The 17,576-nt window shown below is 39.6% G+C and overlaps 1 protein-coding gene across 1 annotated transcript in view; it reads right to left on the bottom strand.

The window, feature by feature from the left end:
- Positions 1-2,553: 2,553 nt before the first annotated feature.
- The window catches only part of LOC139465823 (polyunsaturated fatty acid 5-lipoxygenase-like), a 29,362-nt gene continuing 14,339 nt past the window's right edge, over positions 2,554-17,576 (bottom strand). The window contains exons 10-15 of the mRNA XM_071247758.1: positions 13,137-13,197; positions 11,675-11,780; positions 9,214-9,305; positions 8,887-9,060; positions 7,335-7,501; positions 2,554-4,833 (exon numbers count right to left, since the gene is read on the bottom strand). Of these exons, the coding sequence (XP_071103859.1) occupies positions 4,737-4,833; positions 7,335-7,501; positions 8,887-9,060; positions 9,214-9,305; positions 11,675-11,780; positions 13,137-13,197 (697 nt within the window). The 3' untranslated portion in view covers positions 2,554-4,736. The remainder of the gene's footprint in view (positions 4,834-7,334; positions 7,502-8,886; positions 9,061-9,213; positions 9,306-11,674; positions 11,781-13,136; positions 13,198-17,576) is intronic.

The following is a 17,576-nucleotide window of genomic DNA, read 5'->3' on the forward strand; positions in this document are numbered from 1 at the left end:
AAAAATATATTTTTCTGAAATTATATCATGCATCTTACAATACACATTTATGGAGGCATCTGCTCGACATTTTATGAGAGCATGATACTCACACGTTTTGTTCAATGTGAACAGCACACAATGATTGGTTAGCTATCAGGTGCTCATTAAAAAACTTTATTTGAACCGTAAATGACGCTTACGCAATGCCACGGTTTGTGGAAAATCAACGTCTCCGCGCCGTTGCTATGCTGCAAGACAGGAATGGTGACATGCTAATGTTTATTGATACACAACATCATCACTTTGGAGACGATGTCTACAGCAGGGCAAGACCCGTGACTTGCCACTGGCTGGTCGCCACGTGTGACCTCACGTCAAAACGAAAACCATATTCGGTTGGTGCATCTATGACATTGATACCAAACTGCACATTCAAAGTTCGGAATAAAAGCGACAAAACCCTTTACCATAGTCATAAAAAATCTCATCCAAAAGCAGAGTTGATAGTTCGATTCCGACTTTATTTTGAGCATGTGTTTATGAATTACTGTCGGTGGAAGTCACGTTGCAGGAGGATGATACCCGCCCACGTGTTTCACGTGTTGTAACAGATTGTTTTAGGCATCACAACGTTGTAGCTCTCCATGACCGGCTTTTTCTCCAGACCTCTTCCCACGGGAACTCGATGATAGCGTGTATAGCATTAATATATTCGTATAGACAAAAATTCACACCCCTCTATATATAGAGAGACTCACACCCCTCTATATATATAGAGTGGTGTGAATATATAAAGAGGTTATCACGCGAGTGTGTTTGGGGATGCTAAATATCCTGCATTAGGAATAAACATTGTATTTAGCGAGCCTTGGCGAGCAAAATACATAGTGTTTATTCCTAATACAGGATATTTACCATCCCCAAACACACAAGCGTGATAACCTCTTTATCATATAATGTCATTCTTTAATTCTGTGCTTTAAAATCGCTTTCCCTCTCTCACAAACGTTACCGAAATATTGCGAGTTTTCCTGGAATGGGCGCATTAATATTTATTACGTCAAAGGGTAAGTGATGTGTCAGTCGGACAGTGACAGTAGCCAATATAGTTCCAACTGAAATCTGTTTCTTATACAGTGGCGAAGCAACATATACGTAAAACAACAGTTGTTTTTAATTGCCTTTAGCGGCAATTCATCGGTCTGTCCGGTAGAGTAACTGCCCTTTGTCAAAGGGAAGCTACTCTAACCCTAGTCTATGAGACGTCACGGCCACGGTCAGACGTTGTTGACAGTCGGTCTGTCCTGTTATAACCTTAAGAATTGTAGTCAGATGTACACACAGCGACTAAACGAAACAAGGTAACAATTCAAACATATTTCGGCAATATCCAACTACTTTAATTTGTGGAGAAGGTTTTAAGCCGCAGAGGTCTACAAGCACAAATATGGCTACTCATCCCGCTTGGCTTGGCCTCGTGCCCTCGCAAAATTGTTTCGAAATTAATATCTCCAAAGTTGCCAAAACTTATAAAATGCCTTAGCTACATCACAGTTAGACACTGATTTTCAGTATATTGGACTTTTCTTTTCATAATGATAGCAATTATCCCTGTAGTTTATCTAGATTCCCGATGGTTAATTCTGACTCGATCGCCGAATGACGAGGGCGACACCATGTTTGTTTATAAACAGCGAAAGTAGTCCTACGTGACCTTTGATATTTGCATCTCTATCCGCATATGACCCCAACGGATATCGTTTTTATCGGTTGGCTTTATCCTGCCGAGAAACCTACCTATTATATGATAATATGCTATACACGCTATCATCGAGTTCCTTTGCCTCTTCCCTATAGACCGACATCTACGACTAGATGAGAACACACCGATAACGCTAGCTCACTCAGTTAGCCAATCTTTGGTTGACATTGGAACATCCCGCAGACTGTTTACAATCATCTTGTGTCTTTTCTGAGACACCGCTGCCTCGTCTGCATCAACGCCAATGGTGCGAACTCCCGATATTTACATTGCTAATTGAGTTGTTACACCCCACACTCCACATCCCCTTCTTTAAGGGCGTGTCACTCTGTCTCCTGTTACCAGGTATGGTTTTATCAGTGAATTTGATGGGACAAAACGTTGATCATGCGACCAAATATTATGTTGTTATTTTCAACACCATAACATTTACACTACTTTAAACGAAGTACATTTACTTTTCTTTCCGCTAGCATATATCAGGCATCAACTCCTAGTAAACAGCGCGTTTCAAAAATTGAACTCTCTTCAACTCGTCTCAAGCGTCAATTTTTGTCGTGCAGATTTGAGTCAGACTTATATGATCGTGGGTCCGAATTCTGATTCTCAACGATTATTCACTAGTGGTATCACAACGGACTTGTTTCTCACATTTATTATTCCTGACGTGATAAAACCGTAACACTATTAAAGGCAGAATTAAACTCATTCACTCACTGTATTGACCCAGCAGGACTGAACCAGTTGTGAAACAAGAAGCGCATGCATTTCCCGGATCCAGTTTACACTCAAAGGTACAAGTGACACTTGTTTCGGAACAATCATTTATTTGCTTTGAGTTTGCAACAAAGGTACATTCAAAACATCAGTCGTTACTCCAAATACAACTGAACGAAAACAAGATACAACATAACTCATAATCAACAATAAAACCTTGAACCAAATAAAAAGAGCATAAGGTAAGGATTTCTACGCTGATATGCTCATACAATCTTGGTAATGAACGAAGATGTTATCAGTAGTATGACCTGCATTCTTTCCCAGGGGATCTCAGTTCATATGCCCAATGTCGCTGCAGTCGAGGATTGACGCCAAAAATACGGAAATGATACGTTATAGAAGGGAAGGAAAGAGGATGTGGGTTTCTGTGCACCAACTTCAGTCCCTTTTTCTCAGATATTTTATTTCAGCATGAAGGCCTTAGGCCAAACATAAAGTCAATATCATAAGGAGCCACGTCCTGTACAAAACAGAGTGAACATAAACAATTAAAGTCAACACAGTTTTGAAATTATTTTATGAATACTTTTATTTTATTATATATTTTTTTATTGTTTATTATTATTTTTTATTATACTTGTCCACTAGTAACCACCTTTGACGGATTGTGTCAAAAAGCATAATTTCTTTGTACTGTAAGAATTGATGTGCTGATCAAGACGACGTACGTACTAAACAAATGTCAATGCAACAAGATAATATGTTTGGTTACGTAGATGTACAATACTGTGTTATGGAAATGTTCACTTGCAAAGTAAGTCTTAACCTATTTTCAGAGTCAAAAATGAATGTGTACGTTTATAACACTGCGATGTGAGAGAGGGAAAGAGGAACGCAACCAATACCAGGATGGTATCTCTGATCAGTCCCTGTAGCATTAACACGATTGGCTAGCATAAAACACCAGTGACAGAACCGTAGAAATTCATGCTGCTTGTAGTATACAAATTGAATGTATATTATGAGACTGACAGAACAAGCGCGGATGGATACACGAGATTGACGAGAAAAGCGTGAATTGATATACGCGATCGACAGAACAAGCGCGGATGGCAGAACAAAAGCGGATGGATACACGAGACTGGCAGAACAAATGCGGATGGATACACGAGACTGGCAGAAGAAAAGCGGATGGATACACAGGATTGGCAGAACAAACGCGGATGGATACACGGGAATGGCAGAACAAACGCGGATGGATACACGGAAATGGAAGAACAATCGCGGATGGATATACGGGATGGCAGAATAAACGCGGATGGATACACGGAAATGGAAGAACAATCGCGGATGGATATACGGGATGGCAGAATAAACGCGGATGGATACACGGGATTGGCAGAACAATCGCGGGTAGATACACGAGATTGACACAACGAGTGCGGATACATTTTTGGAAAGTAGTTTACGTTTTCAATTCCCAATTTAACACACAGGTGTTGAGCGATGATTGCAAACACATCGCGACAGAATCGCGGGAATTCAGTATCACAAGTGAATTATGAAATTGACTGAATGCTGGACTTGAGTATTTAAAGGGGAGATAATCGCCTCGGAACATGCAGCTTGGTCCCGCGACTTTCGTTTTGCTTTTATCTTCACCACTATGGCAAAAAAACACTGCACTGAAAGCACGATATCTCGCAGAAGTGTTGTAAACATAGTGGACGAAGGTAACCGTTGCCTATTTAAAAAGCAGTTTCGTCTGCACTTGATACAAGCAAAATATTTACAAACATAAAAGATTGCAAAGGTACTAAAGTGAAAAAGATTAGAAAATCGTTATTATTACGATCACAGATACTTGGAAATATGTACAATGTAAAATAATATATCGGCATAGAGAATATAACTTCATATCTTTAAATAATAATGTGTATGGATATGATTCATAAACACCAATAGCCAGCCGATGTTTACATGTACATTTATATTGAGATGGATTACATTTGAATTCAGCACCACTACACACATTTAGCTAACAATTATTGTTGATCTCCTGTCAAGCAACGTTTCGTAACATCAAGCGAAAGAATTTATCTAGTAATACTTGTTCAACTATTCCTTTATTAGTGTGATATTAATAATGTAAACTAATGACACATTCCATTCCTACTACTGTTTTCCAAGTTTTCCAAGTCGACATTCAGCCAGTCTAGTTGTTTTCATTTGTCAAACTAATTTTCCTGCATGCTCCACCAGACAGCCGACATTAGATAGTGCACGGGACCAGATAGTGATAGGAGTGGTCACGTGACGAATTCCGATCGCGGATCACTTTTCCGATTTCATCAAGCTCGGCTACGAATCTGTGAACAGACAAATATCATGATCATTTTTACAAGATGATTTGTTTTTCTTACGCACCTGTGGGTGAGAAACCCATTTGAGATTACTGGTATCAAGCATGTGAGAGATCGAATTTCAGGTCCGTGATTGGCTACTCCATGGTGATGACCTAAGGTCAGGCTATGACGGACTACTTTCCTGATCGTAAGTCATTGATAAGTTACTATGGTTCAATCTGTGGTGAACGGTTTTAGATTGTTATACATGTTTCTTTATCTTATTTAGTTTGCCTTATCGCTTTGATAATCCACACATATATCGGAATATTTTTGTGTAGGGTTACATTAGGTATCAGTAGTGAGCAGTACGTCGGATGATATCATTCATGATCGTTGTGTTATGTATTACTGCGATCATGAGAATAGACAAAATATGCATCGATTCAATGCTAAAATGGTAGGATATTAGGGTGTGTAATAAACAGATTACTGCACTCGCGCCAGTCATATACCAGTTATTGTATAGATCGGTGTTTATAATTGTATCTAACGAGCTTTAGCTCGTTATATACAGTTTCAAACAACTCATTGTAAGATAAATTCTATATGACAGACACTCGGGTATTTATCTCTATTTCAGATATAGAAAAGCACCAAATTCCCAGCTCTCTATTGCCCATACAACTGTAAAAACACTTTCTAAGTAGATTTTTATCGTGTTTTCGGCCAAATATATATTGTCACACGTACATACAGCAAATCTACTCTTTGTAACATATACTTGTACATATGATTATTTCAAAATGGCTACCGTCAATGACTTAGAAAAAAGTACTTTTCTATAAATATTACCTTCCGCGTTGATGCGGTAGTTATATAGGCTGTTCCAATCAGAGGTGGTAATTGTGATTTGATACCTCTGATTGATCAAAACCGAATACGTTCGAAATTCACGGCATAATTTATATTTTACAGTTGAACAGTCTGAGCATGTGTCCTACAAATGACCAGTCTCAGTGTGTGTCCTACAAACGACCAGCCTTAGCATGTGTCCTACAAATGACCAGTCTTAGTATGTGTCCTACAAATGACCAGTCGTAGCATGTGTCCTACAAATGACCAGTCTTAGTATGTGTCCTACAAATGGCCAGCCTTAGTATGTATCCTACAAATGACCAACCTTAGTATGTGTCCTACAAATGACCAGTCTTAGTATGTGTCCTACAAATGGCCAGCCTTAGTATGTGTCCTACAAATGACCAGTCTTAGCATGTGTCCTACAAATGACCAGCCTTAGTATGTGTCCTACAAATGACCAGTCTTAGTATGTATCCTACAAATGACCAGTCTTAGTATGTGTCCTACAAATGACCAGTCTTAGCATGTGTCCTACAAATGACCAGCCTTAGCATGTGTCCTACAAATGACCAGTCTTAGTATGTGTCCTACAAATGACCAGCCTTAGCATGTGTCCTACAAATGATCAGCCTTAGTATGTGTCCTACAAATGACCAGTCTTAGTATGTGTCCTACAAATGACCCATATTAGTATGTGTCCTACAAATGACCAGTCTTAGCATGTGTCCTACAAATGACCAGCCTTAGTATGTGTCCTACAAATGACCCATATTAGTATGTGTCCTACAAATGACCAGTCTTAGCATGTGTCCTACAAATGACCAGTCTTAGCATGTGTCCTACAAATGACCAGCCTTAGTATGTGTCCTACAAATGACCAGCCTTAGTATGTGTCCTACAAATGACCAGTCTTAGTATGTGTCCTACAAATGACCCATATTAGTATGTGTCCTACAAATGACCAGTCTTAGCATGTGTCCTACAAATGACCAGCCTTAGTATGTGTCCTACAAATGACCCATATTAGTATGTGTCCTACAAATGACCAGTCTTAGCATGTGTCCTACAAATGACCAGTCTTAGCATGTGTCCTACAAATGACCAGTCTTAGTATGTGTCCTACAAATGACCAGACTTAGCATGTGTCCTACAAATGACCAGTCTTAGCATGTGTCCCACGATTGACCAGTCTTAGCATTTGCCCTACAAATCACCAGTCTTAGCATGTGTCCTACAAATGACCAGTCTTAGCATGTGTCCTACAAATGACCAGACTTAGCATGTGTCCTACAAATGAACAATCTTAGCATGTGTCCTACAAATGAACAATCTTAGCATGTGCCCTACAAATGACCAGTCTTAGCATGTGTCCTACAAATGACCAGTCTTAGCATGTGTCCTACAAATGACCAGTCTTAGCATGTGTCCTACAAATGACCAGACTTAGCATGTGTTCTACAAATGACCAGTCTTAGCATGTGTCCCACGATTGACCAGTCTTAGCATTTGCCCTACAAATCACCAGTCTTAGCATGTGTCCTACAAATGACCCATATTAGTATGTGTCCTACAAATGACCACTCTCAGCATGAGTCCTACAAATGGCCAGTCTTAGCATGTGTCCTACAAATGACCAGTCTCAGCATTTATTACGTCTTCCCTACCTTGAGTGTATCTCAGCAGCCCGGGGGTCATACAGGTAGAATGAGTCCCCATCGCCCAGAATGCCCTTGTTGACTGTCTCCGACAGGACCTGTGCCAGTGCCACGCCCTCATCCCAGCTGGTGTCTGTCTGCAGGGCTGTCAAGACGTCCGACTCCTCCCGGGGCGTCTACCAAAAAGATCAGCGTTTGGAATACCGCCCTAAAATTATTTAGAGGGTGTAAAATACACAATAGTGTTGATATGAATGGATCCCTGAAAATCAGTGATGACACCACGTGTTCGCGAAGGGGGCACATGTTCTGCTCTACCGGTAGCACCCACCACTCACACAAGTTTTAATAAAAGAGTAAGTGCCGCTTAATGATAAGTTGTGGAAACTCCATATACATGTCATCGCATGGAATAGTATCGCGAATCATATTAACAAGAGACGTGTCATATTTAGTAAATTATTTAGTGAATGTCTTCCATAATGTTTCTGCAATGACGTTGTTTATGTATCGGTGGTGGCGAAACCTTGAACAGCTAAGACATCAGCAAACTGAGAACTTACATGCTCTAAATTGCATATAGTCTCACACCGCTTTTAGTAGTATGCATCGATAGGGAACCCACGAATCGGCTTCAGACATTATACACATATGAGGAATCGAAACCGGGTATTTGGCGTAACAAGCGAACAGTTTGACTGCTTGACTATACTGCAACACTGCTATGACAGTAGTTGATGGATATGTAATAGTAAGATCATAAGACATATGTTCACACGACAATATTATAAATGGAACATATTCATATAAATAAGGGTGACAAAACTCATTTCATAATCAAAAGAGTGAATGAGAGAGCTGTTCTACACGCCGGTTTGAACAGTATTCCAGTTATATGACAGCATGTGAGCTTGAGGGAAGCCCGGAGTGATGCAAGTCGTTTACCAACTTCGCGAAACCCACGAGCACGGGTATGGTGCTGACAAACCTAGAAACCTAATCGGAGCGAACTGTGATTCGAACCCACGATCATAAGTTTCTGGCCTGCCCAAGGGAAACTCTGCACTCTGCATCGCCTAAGACGACTGGGCCACCACAGCCTTAAGAAACAGAGTACAGTGTACATGTCGTACATACTGAGTGTTCGAACGTCCATAAAGAACACTTTAAGTCGTACTTAGTGAGTGAGTGAGTGAGTATGATTTTACGCCGCTTTAGCAATATTCCAGCAATATCACGGCGGGAAGTCGTACTTGGCTGACCGTGTCCTTTGCCCAACTCGAAAGGATAACAGATATCATAAAGACTATACGGGTGAACGGCGTTAGGTTGGACGTCTCTTATACTGAATATTACCACAACGAGCATAGTTTAATGTGCAAAGAGAGAGGTAGGAAGTGTGAGGGTGTTGGCAGGTCTGCGAATGCACGACGGATGCACAGAAGGATATAAATAAAAGCGGCAACACTCTTTTCATAATCGTAAATCAAAACGACAATATCCGTTCCCTATATTAGAAATATCTGCCAACCCGTTTCACGAATGTGATTTTCAAGAGTACCTTATCTGCTGGAGGTGCGCCGCTCAGCTTCAGTGGGTAGTTTGGCGGGAATCCGTACGTGTCATACATAGCCCCGCCCACCGCCGCCTGTTGCGCAGTGCACGTGAAGATGATTGACGTGACCAGATCTTGAAGCTGTTCCGGTTTACACACGCTTCCGTTCCCAGGCAGGCCCTGCAGCCAACAAAGGATACGGGATAAGAATAAGCTGTTCAATGTGAAACAAAGCATGAAAATACAAATAAAATGGTAGCAGGTATCATTACGGATTTATTAATCCTGACTGTTACTGTCATGGCTTGACGGTCGCCCGTGGTGACCTCTCACCTCTATTCCCATGCCGCCATCTTCCTTGCTTGTGGCCATCTCTTTCAGCCAGTTCTGTAGTTCTGTGTCGTTCTGGATGCTGTCAGAGTCAGCTGGAAACAATAAGATCAGTCTCTTCTTAAATATACAAGTATTGTTCCCTTAAACGTTTAATCTCATCGCGGGCACGGGTGGCCAAGTCGTCTAAGGCGCCGCGATTCGTTATGCAGAGTTGCGTCCCTTGGGCACGCCAGTAACCTATGATTGTGGGTTCGAATCCCGGTTCGCCCCAATTATGTTTCTAGGTTTGTCGGCACCATACCCGTGCTCGTGGGTTTCACCGAAGTGGTGAGACCTGCATCACCTTGGGCTTTCCTCCCACATTAAGCTGACACGCATTGATATAACTGGAATAATGTTAAAAGCGGCTTTAAACCCAACTCACTCCCTCACTTATTCTCATCGCAGGGACACTGGCCGCCAGTGGCTAGAGTAACACAATTTTCTATGCAGAGTTGCATCCCTTAGCCGTGCAAGTATCCGCTGGTCCTGGTTACCCACACGAACAACGGTTATGATCCATTAAACATCACGACTATGACACACTCAAACACTAACTCACTAATCACTAACATATTTCTTAAACGTTTTCTTTACGTATAACTAGCAGAATATCTGCACTTGTACACAACAAACGTAATTAAAAATTAACCTGCGGTGTTTAGTTTAAACAAAGTCAGTTATCGCGCTATCGTGTCACTGGATTTTCTGGGCCGTCGATCACTTGATTGTCAGGTTTGTTTCCAGGCCGCCGTCGCACGGCACGATAACTGCTGTTCAGCCAGGCAAAAAAAAACACCACTTTTTTATGCAAATTCTGTGAGTGGCTGGTTCTACCGGTAGAGCAGGACATGCTTATCCTTTTCGCGAACACGTGACTGGTCTTCGGTGATCCATTAATATGACAGTCACAGCTACTGTGCCTTTTACGCCCCAATGGAATCTTTTAGGCGGATAATCGAGATTGGTTATTCTCTGGCTTTGAAGTTTTATTTTTGTCGGAGATAAACTCACATGATGTACAATATATGTTTCACCCCTTAAAACCAAACTTTTTTTCTTGGTGTCCATGTACTGATGGGAAAGGTGAGAGGCTTATCATGACAATAGTCCCTAATTTCACCGCTCTATCAGCAAAGGTTGAACATGCATTGTGAGTTAAGCTTAACTAATAATAGTGTATCAGTGTTTGCAGAAATTCTTTGCAATTGTGGGAACGCTGTGAACAAAACGGTAGATGAGGAAATCTCTCCCTGTTTAAATTATGGGTAATCATCCGGACTCACAGGCAAGCTCGCAATCAGACCGAAGAAATCAATTTATTTTGTCCCCTTGGTCTCATTTCTAGGTCTAAATATTATAACTATTGCCTTGCGTAAGACTTCATTTCCGTCTGATGTGAGTCATAAAGGGGGTCATGGATACACGGAATACAATTAGTGTCAGCGGACATACACACAGGTTTTGAATAATTCGTAGCGTACTTGCTAGGACAGCTACCTGGCCCGTCTTGTTCACCATTAAGTTAATCTCCAGGATACAATCTAGAAACGCACTGCGATCGGTTATGTATTACTGGTGGTACATCTTTCCTAAACCATTATCTTAAGATGAGTTACAGCAATGCCAATTGAACCCGCCAGAGGTTAACCCTTGCACTGCTGAATTGTCATGTGTGTACGTTAAACAGTGACGAAGCGTGTATTGCTGCCGTTCGCCAAGGCCATCACTGAGTTTGACGAATAATAGTACTATGTAATAACCATAAACGTGTAGTAAACTCAATTTTGAATGTTTAGTATTTTTGTAGTTATTGTTTTTAGAATAATCATACCATAATTAACTTCAATTTCAGTTCTCAAATATTTGGTGAATTTTACGTTCTGTTGTTTCAGACGAACAGATTAATCGCGAAGTTTAGCGAGATTTCGTGGCCACAGCGAGATCTCACTCACATGTTGCATCTGACACGTCATACGGCAGTTGTTGTATTAGTTTCTTTTTCTAAATATAATATCCTGAAAATAGATTATCATCTTTATTATCATTCAAATGTTAATCCTAAAAGAAAATTTCTCTTATAGTTTTCTTTACATGTAGGTATGCCCATAAAAAAACCCACTTTCACAGGGGACAGAAATCATATGTCACTGTGGATAAAGGCTGCGCCCTCCCATGACGAAATCACCCTACGATGGTTATACCTTACAACGCACTCGTTCTTTAACTAGAAATATCAAATACCAGACAATCCAATCATCGATATGGTGAGCAACGATCCACGCCGTCGGGGTATGATGACACGCAATCAACCAAGTCACCAAGCCCAACCACCCAATCCATTTAGTCGCCTCTTACCACCAGCCTAGGTTGCTGGGGATCTATTCTAAGCCGGAATCCCCACAGGGAGAGGTTCACGTACCGTAGTATACCATGGTGTACTTGAGGACGTAGTTCTGTATGGCGTAGTAGAGAAGCATGCCGTCGTCACGGTAGTTGTAGTTGGGGAGGACGCGGATGTCGGAAACCTGTAGGTCATATATACAGTGTCAGATCAACAAACGTCTTCATCTTGGTTTTCAGCATGGCAGTAAGCTTAATTTTACGGGGCAGAGTGTGTGTGTGTGCTCGTATGTTATCGAAAAAAAGAATATGCGTGAGAAAATAATTATATTTTTGACTGTTAAAAAATTGAATATGTTGCGATTTAGACTCATAGTTTTTATTAAAAATATATCTGGTTTTGCAGCTGATGCTGTAAAATATATCCATCCTCCATATAAAATCCCCTACTAGGCTACTCCGGAAGTATTAGTTGAAGAAGCTTTCTTTGTATGTAACCTCATTAAACCTACACTCTTAAAAGAGGTGAGGTGAAATGGGGTTTAACCCCAATATTATTGCACTTATATAGCGACGTGCATGTATGTGTGTGTGTGTGTGTAGCTGGTTGTACTAGTCCGGACTGATGCTGATTTGTAGTGCTAGCTTACTGAGATACCATGCCGCAGTTTAACATGAATACCCCACTCAGACACAGTATACTGACTCCGAGCCGACCACTCCTTGTTTTAGCCCCTTAATGCCGAGCGCCAGACAGGGTAACAACAAGTACATCTTTTAACGTCTTATGGTATGACGCGGCCGGGGATCGAATCCCGGATCTTCCGCTCTCCGGGCGGACTCTCTACCATTAGACCACGGAGGCGGTCGCCACTCCTAAACGAATTAAATATTCAGAACTTTGTGTGCATTATTGATTCTATTTATCCTTTAATATCCAGAATCAGTCCACTCACCCACTCACTCAATAACTCACCCAAACACACCCCCTCCCCAAAAACACACTCACTCACTTACCAACCCACACACTCAGTAACGCCCAGTACTACACTTAGATTTACAACAAATGCGAGCTCTAAATACAGTCATATGATGCCATTGTCAACGTTTATAATAGAATAAACCTTAAATTCGTGCCGCATACTACCCTGGTCACGAACAACTTTACATAAGTTTTATGTCGCCATCCATATCGCCCGGTTTAAAAGCTTTATACTCGAACGACTTCTCAGGAATTCGAATCGATAAAGCATGGGCGTTTATCGAACACCATGACACTAAGTGAATCATATTAAATTTCATTTACAGATATTTCCATGTAACATACAAGTCATGTCACATATGTACTGCAATAGCTCGAAACAGTAAAACCTAGCTTACTCAATACGATCGAAGACGTACTCCTGATGCCTGGCGACAGAGCGAACCATAACTTGGGCAAGTGGACATATCACAGAACAAGTTATCGATTAGCCATCTCATGTACATCGATGTGGCTATTACACTAGCTCCTTACATAGTTAAGTGGTCGCCCTACCTACCCCTCTTTTCACGAGGTCTTCTGGTAGACAGCTGTTGACGTTAAAGCGCCATGACTCGAGTCTGGAACAGAAACGTAACCACGGTCTTACTGCTCTCCTTCACCTTGGATCTATATAACACAAATACCTCTTGTTTTCTCATACAACAGAAACAACAAATTACCTGAATAAAAAATTGTCTTGAAGACCAATATATAAATAAATATAGATCTGACATAGACTATGTTATACTTTTATAACATAGTCAAGGATACTGTTGAAAACTAATGTAATTTACAAAATCTGCCCCAAAAATGCATTCTTACTTTATACATTTCAGAGTATCAAACCACCGATTACCAGTTGAGCTTCTTCGGTGGAACCCTATACCTCTGATACAGAAAAAAGTGTGTTTTGTGCCAATCTACGGTATTGGAAACGAATATTACTACTGATTAGTTTGTGAAGCCTTTGAAGAAAGAAAATGCTACTTTACTGTCTAAAGATGCCTTCTATGTTCAATATGATAAATTTATTTTAAAGTGATAATACTATTATGTTAAAAAACTTTCTAGCGTTTGCTGTCAAATAATTAATAGGTTTTAGTAATATGTAATTTGGCAAAGTAGAGATAATTTATGGATAAGGAACTTCTTTATTTACTGTAAAGGCGACGTTGCTTGACAACGGTATAAAGATTTGTACGAAACGTCACCTTAACAGTAAATAAAGAAGTTGTTATCCATGAATTATCTCTACTTTGTCATCCGTTAACTTCTAAGTAATGCTTATCAAACAATACAATTTGCCGACAGACATATATATTTGCATATTGATCACTGACAACTACCTCATTATGATATGCTAATGTAGCTTTGAGTGAACACAGGCCTATTCTGTTCTGTAGTTTATCCTTCTCTCCACAATCAAATTACCCCATACGAAGCATCAACACGATACGTGAACACGACTCTCTACTTTATCTATTGTAACACGAAGTACCAATACATCCACGTATAAAGTAAAACAATTTTATGTCCATTACTATTATAAGGTGTATTTACTTGAATTTACAATGAGGTAAAGATGACCGTAGACATATATTTCCTGCTATGATGATTGTATATTGTATAGCAGTAAAATGTAAATGAAAATACAAACCTGATTTGACACATGCTTAAATTATCATTGCATGGTAAATAGTGATAATTAAATCATTGCATTCATTAAAGAGGCAAGGGATAGAACTCATTGACAGTCCTGCGTTTCCTGCACGGAGTTAGTCAAAATCTGGTTTGATTAATCTAATTAACGATTAACATCATGACACAGAGATAATTTCTCATTTTCTTAATAACACATACCCAAGTCCTAAACCAGAACACCCCATGACGACTCATGTGAACCCGTGTATGCTCTGGGTGACTCTATTTTCTGTTATTTATTAATTATAGATATTAAGTAATATTATTAATATTAACATCATTGGCGGTGGTGCTTGTGGTTCTTGTGAGTTAGCGTGTATATAGTGTCTCGGCGCTTTCAGCAATTGTCCAGCAATATCACGGTGGGGGACTCTGGGATTGGAGTTATATATGTACATTGTACCTTTACAGGGAATAGAACTCGGGCCTTCGACGTGACGAGCGAACGCTTTAGCACTAGGCTACTTACGGCCTGTATTCTCGTATTTCGTGGATGGGCGGTATGTTGAAGTCTAATGTTTTCAGGTGTGTACTGATTTGTTAATTCGGAAGAAAATTCCTTCACTGTATCCAAACAAAGGTGTATTTGAGACAAAGAAGTTGGTCACTTACCAAAAGCTCTGAGACGCTCTATTTAAGACATAAACGACTCGTGGTCGTTGTTTATCGTACAATAAAACACTGCAATGAGGGGTGCAGCCCCGGGTGATTTATTCTCCCTGCAGTGTTTAATTGTAGGATAAGTACGACCACGAGTCGTTTATTTCTTATAGTAGATATCAACATTAGGTGCAGCCTCTTTAAGGATGTTAGTTAACTCCCTGAATAGAATCCGACCAAGACAATGTCAGACAAATCCATTTTATGAACAGGGTTTGGTCTATTTCCACAATTTTCACGCCGATTATCTGTACCCTTTTAATCCCAATACCGATTTTCATATATCTCTCATTTTTGAAAGCTAATCATTGCGTTTATCTACGTTGCCCAGCTACATCTATGGGGAACAACCCACTCGAAACTTCCGTTTAAAAAATAACGTTGTCCAATTTACGACGTCATCAAGTTGCGAGCCGATGTTCGAATCTCCAGAAATGACGTCATGATAAAGCAATCTTTTATCGTGAAATAAACCACGCTTCGTTCTTCATTGTTCTTTGTGATTAATCGCGGAGCTATTTATTATAGTCAAATAAGCCCATTTCTTGACGGAGATGCGTTGGGATTTGTTAGAGCGTCATTAATATTTACACAAATGTTTGGTTAAGTACACCATATGTTAACCTTTAAGACCGTGTTGTAGATTGCGAAATTAAAAACAGTTCAACGATGCACATCATAAATTGCGAATTGATTTCCATGCATGACACATCTAAATCGATATGTGTTTAGGATGTTTCAATGAGTTGTATAATTCAACAACTGATGAGTAATATATCAGCGTGGAACAGCTGACTAAGACCGCTTGACTACACATAACAGTGCAGCTGTGAACCAAGCATTGAAACAGGAACAATTATTATTTTTATACATCTAGGAATTTTTTAGAAGATATAATTAAAATAAACATAGCAGAGCTATTCAGTATTTTGGTACACATCTATATATCCCTACTGTTATTCATTTTCACTAGAAAATTATTTTAATGTTACTCTATTCATAACTATAGACCTGGAAACAATGTTATTAACCATGCCTTTTTTTTATACATCCCGAACCTCCTTATATCTTTTGGAAATATCAGCATGTAACATGATCATATTTTGATTATTTTGATAGCTCTTGAGTCATATCATATGATGCAAAGAAGATGAAGAAGCAAAAAGGGGAAGAAGAAATTGAAAGGGTAGTTACATAACTATTGCAATGGACCTGGTACGAGTAATGTCATTAATAGTAGATAATCGATTTCGCTTTCTGTGGTAAATATGACCATGTCACTTTGAAAACAAAATTTATATATCTGTATTTAGTTAAAAAATAATACAAGATGCATCTTTAAATGACTATTGTAAATGGAATCATATTGTAAGCGGTGCATAAAGCAAAAATATGTTTTCCCTTACAAAATCTGTACATGATTTATTTTGGTTTAAAATGAATATTTTATAGGGAATCATATTGTAAGCGATGCATTGAACTAAAACAAATGTGCTCCGTCAGAAAATAATACTTGATACATATTTGTTAAAAACGAAAATTTCATGTTGAATTATATATAGTAAGCTGTGCAAAAAACAAAAGCATAATATTTTGTGTTTCGACAGAAAATAATACATGATACGTTTTTGTTGAAAATGACTATTTTAAATGGAATCATATAGAAAGGGGCGCATAAATTGTTGCCACGGTTTACCTGCAATGTACATATGTCTCTTTGAGTAATGGGGGCGGTCGGGTAGCCTAGTGGCTGAAGCGTTCGCTCGTCCCGACATGGGTACAATGTGTGAAGCCCATTTCCGGTGTCGCCCGCCGTGATATTGCTGGAATATTGCTAAAAGCGGCGTAAATCCAACTTACCCACTATTTCAGTATTGACAGATATGTGATGAGAAGATCATATGTGACTGTTTTAAGTTACACTAATTGTCTTTACAGGAGCATGTAATGAATGAAATTTACACGCATGTCCACTAAAGCTAACATGACATAAGACAGTTTGGCAATATTTTAATGTTTCTATCACAGGTTAATGCTTCACACTTCACCACCCTCTGAGAAAAACTTATTCTCTCAGCCGGTCACAGATGGCGCCGTATCAAAAGACAATGTGTAATTTAATGACGGTGAATTTGTTTAAAAAACAAAAGTTCATGAATAACTTTTCAGAACTTCGAATATGCGGAAACAGCTGTTGCTATAATTCAGTTAAATGCACAATTGAATTATCCATCCGAATTGGCAACACTTGAGTTGAGTTATAGATATTATGCTGTCGGTTTTGCGATTTCTTGTACATATTCAATACAAAATTGATTTATAAAACTGTTTCTTCCACCTGTACACGCATAGGAATTAAAGTATGTTTACATTACTATAAAATAAAGCATGTTATTTTACCTGGGTCGAGACTTCACAAGACATTCAGGTACTACCGACATGCACTGTCATACATTATTTGCGTGATCAAATTCAATCTCGCATCACGTGTAAACATTCACAGTTATGTCACAGCCTCACAAAATCTTCTCCTAAATGAGAGTGAGTGAGTATGGTTTTACGCCGCTTTTAGCAATATGCCAGCAATATGACGGCG

The sequence above is a fragment of the Haliotis cracherodii genome, unplaced genomic scaffold (assembly GCF_022045235.1).
Source record: "Haliotis cracherodii isolate W230 unplaced genomic scaffold, xgHalCrac1.p SCAF_18, whole genome shotgun sequence".
Classification (NCBI taxonomy): domain Eukaryota; kingdom Metazoa; phylum Mollusca; class Gastropoda; order Lepetellida; family Haliotidae; genus Haliotis; species Haliotis cracherodii.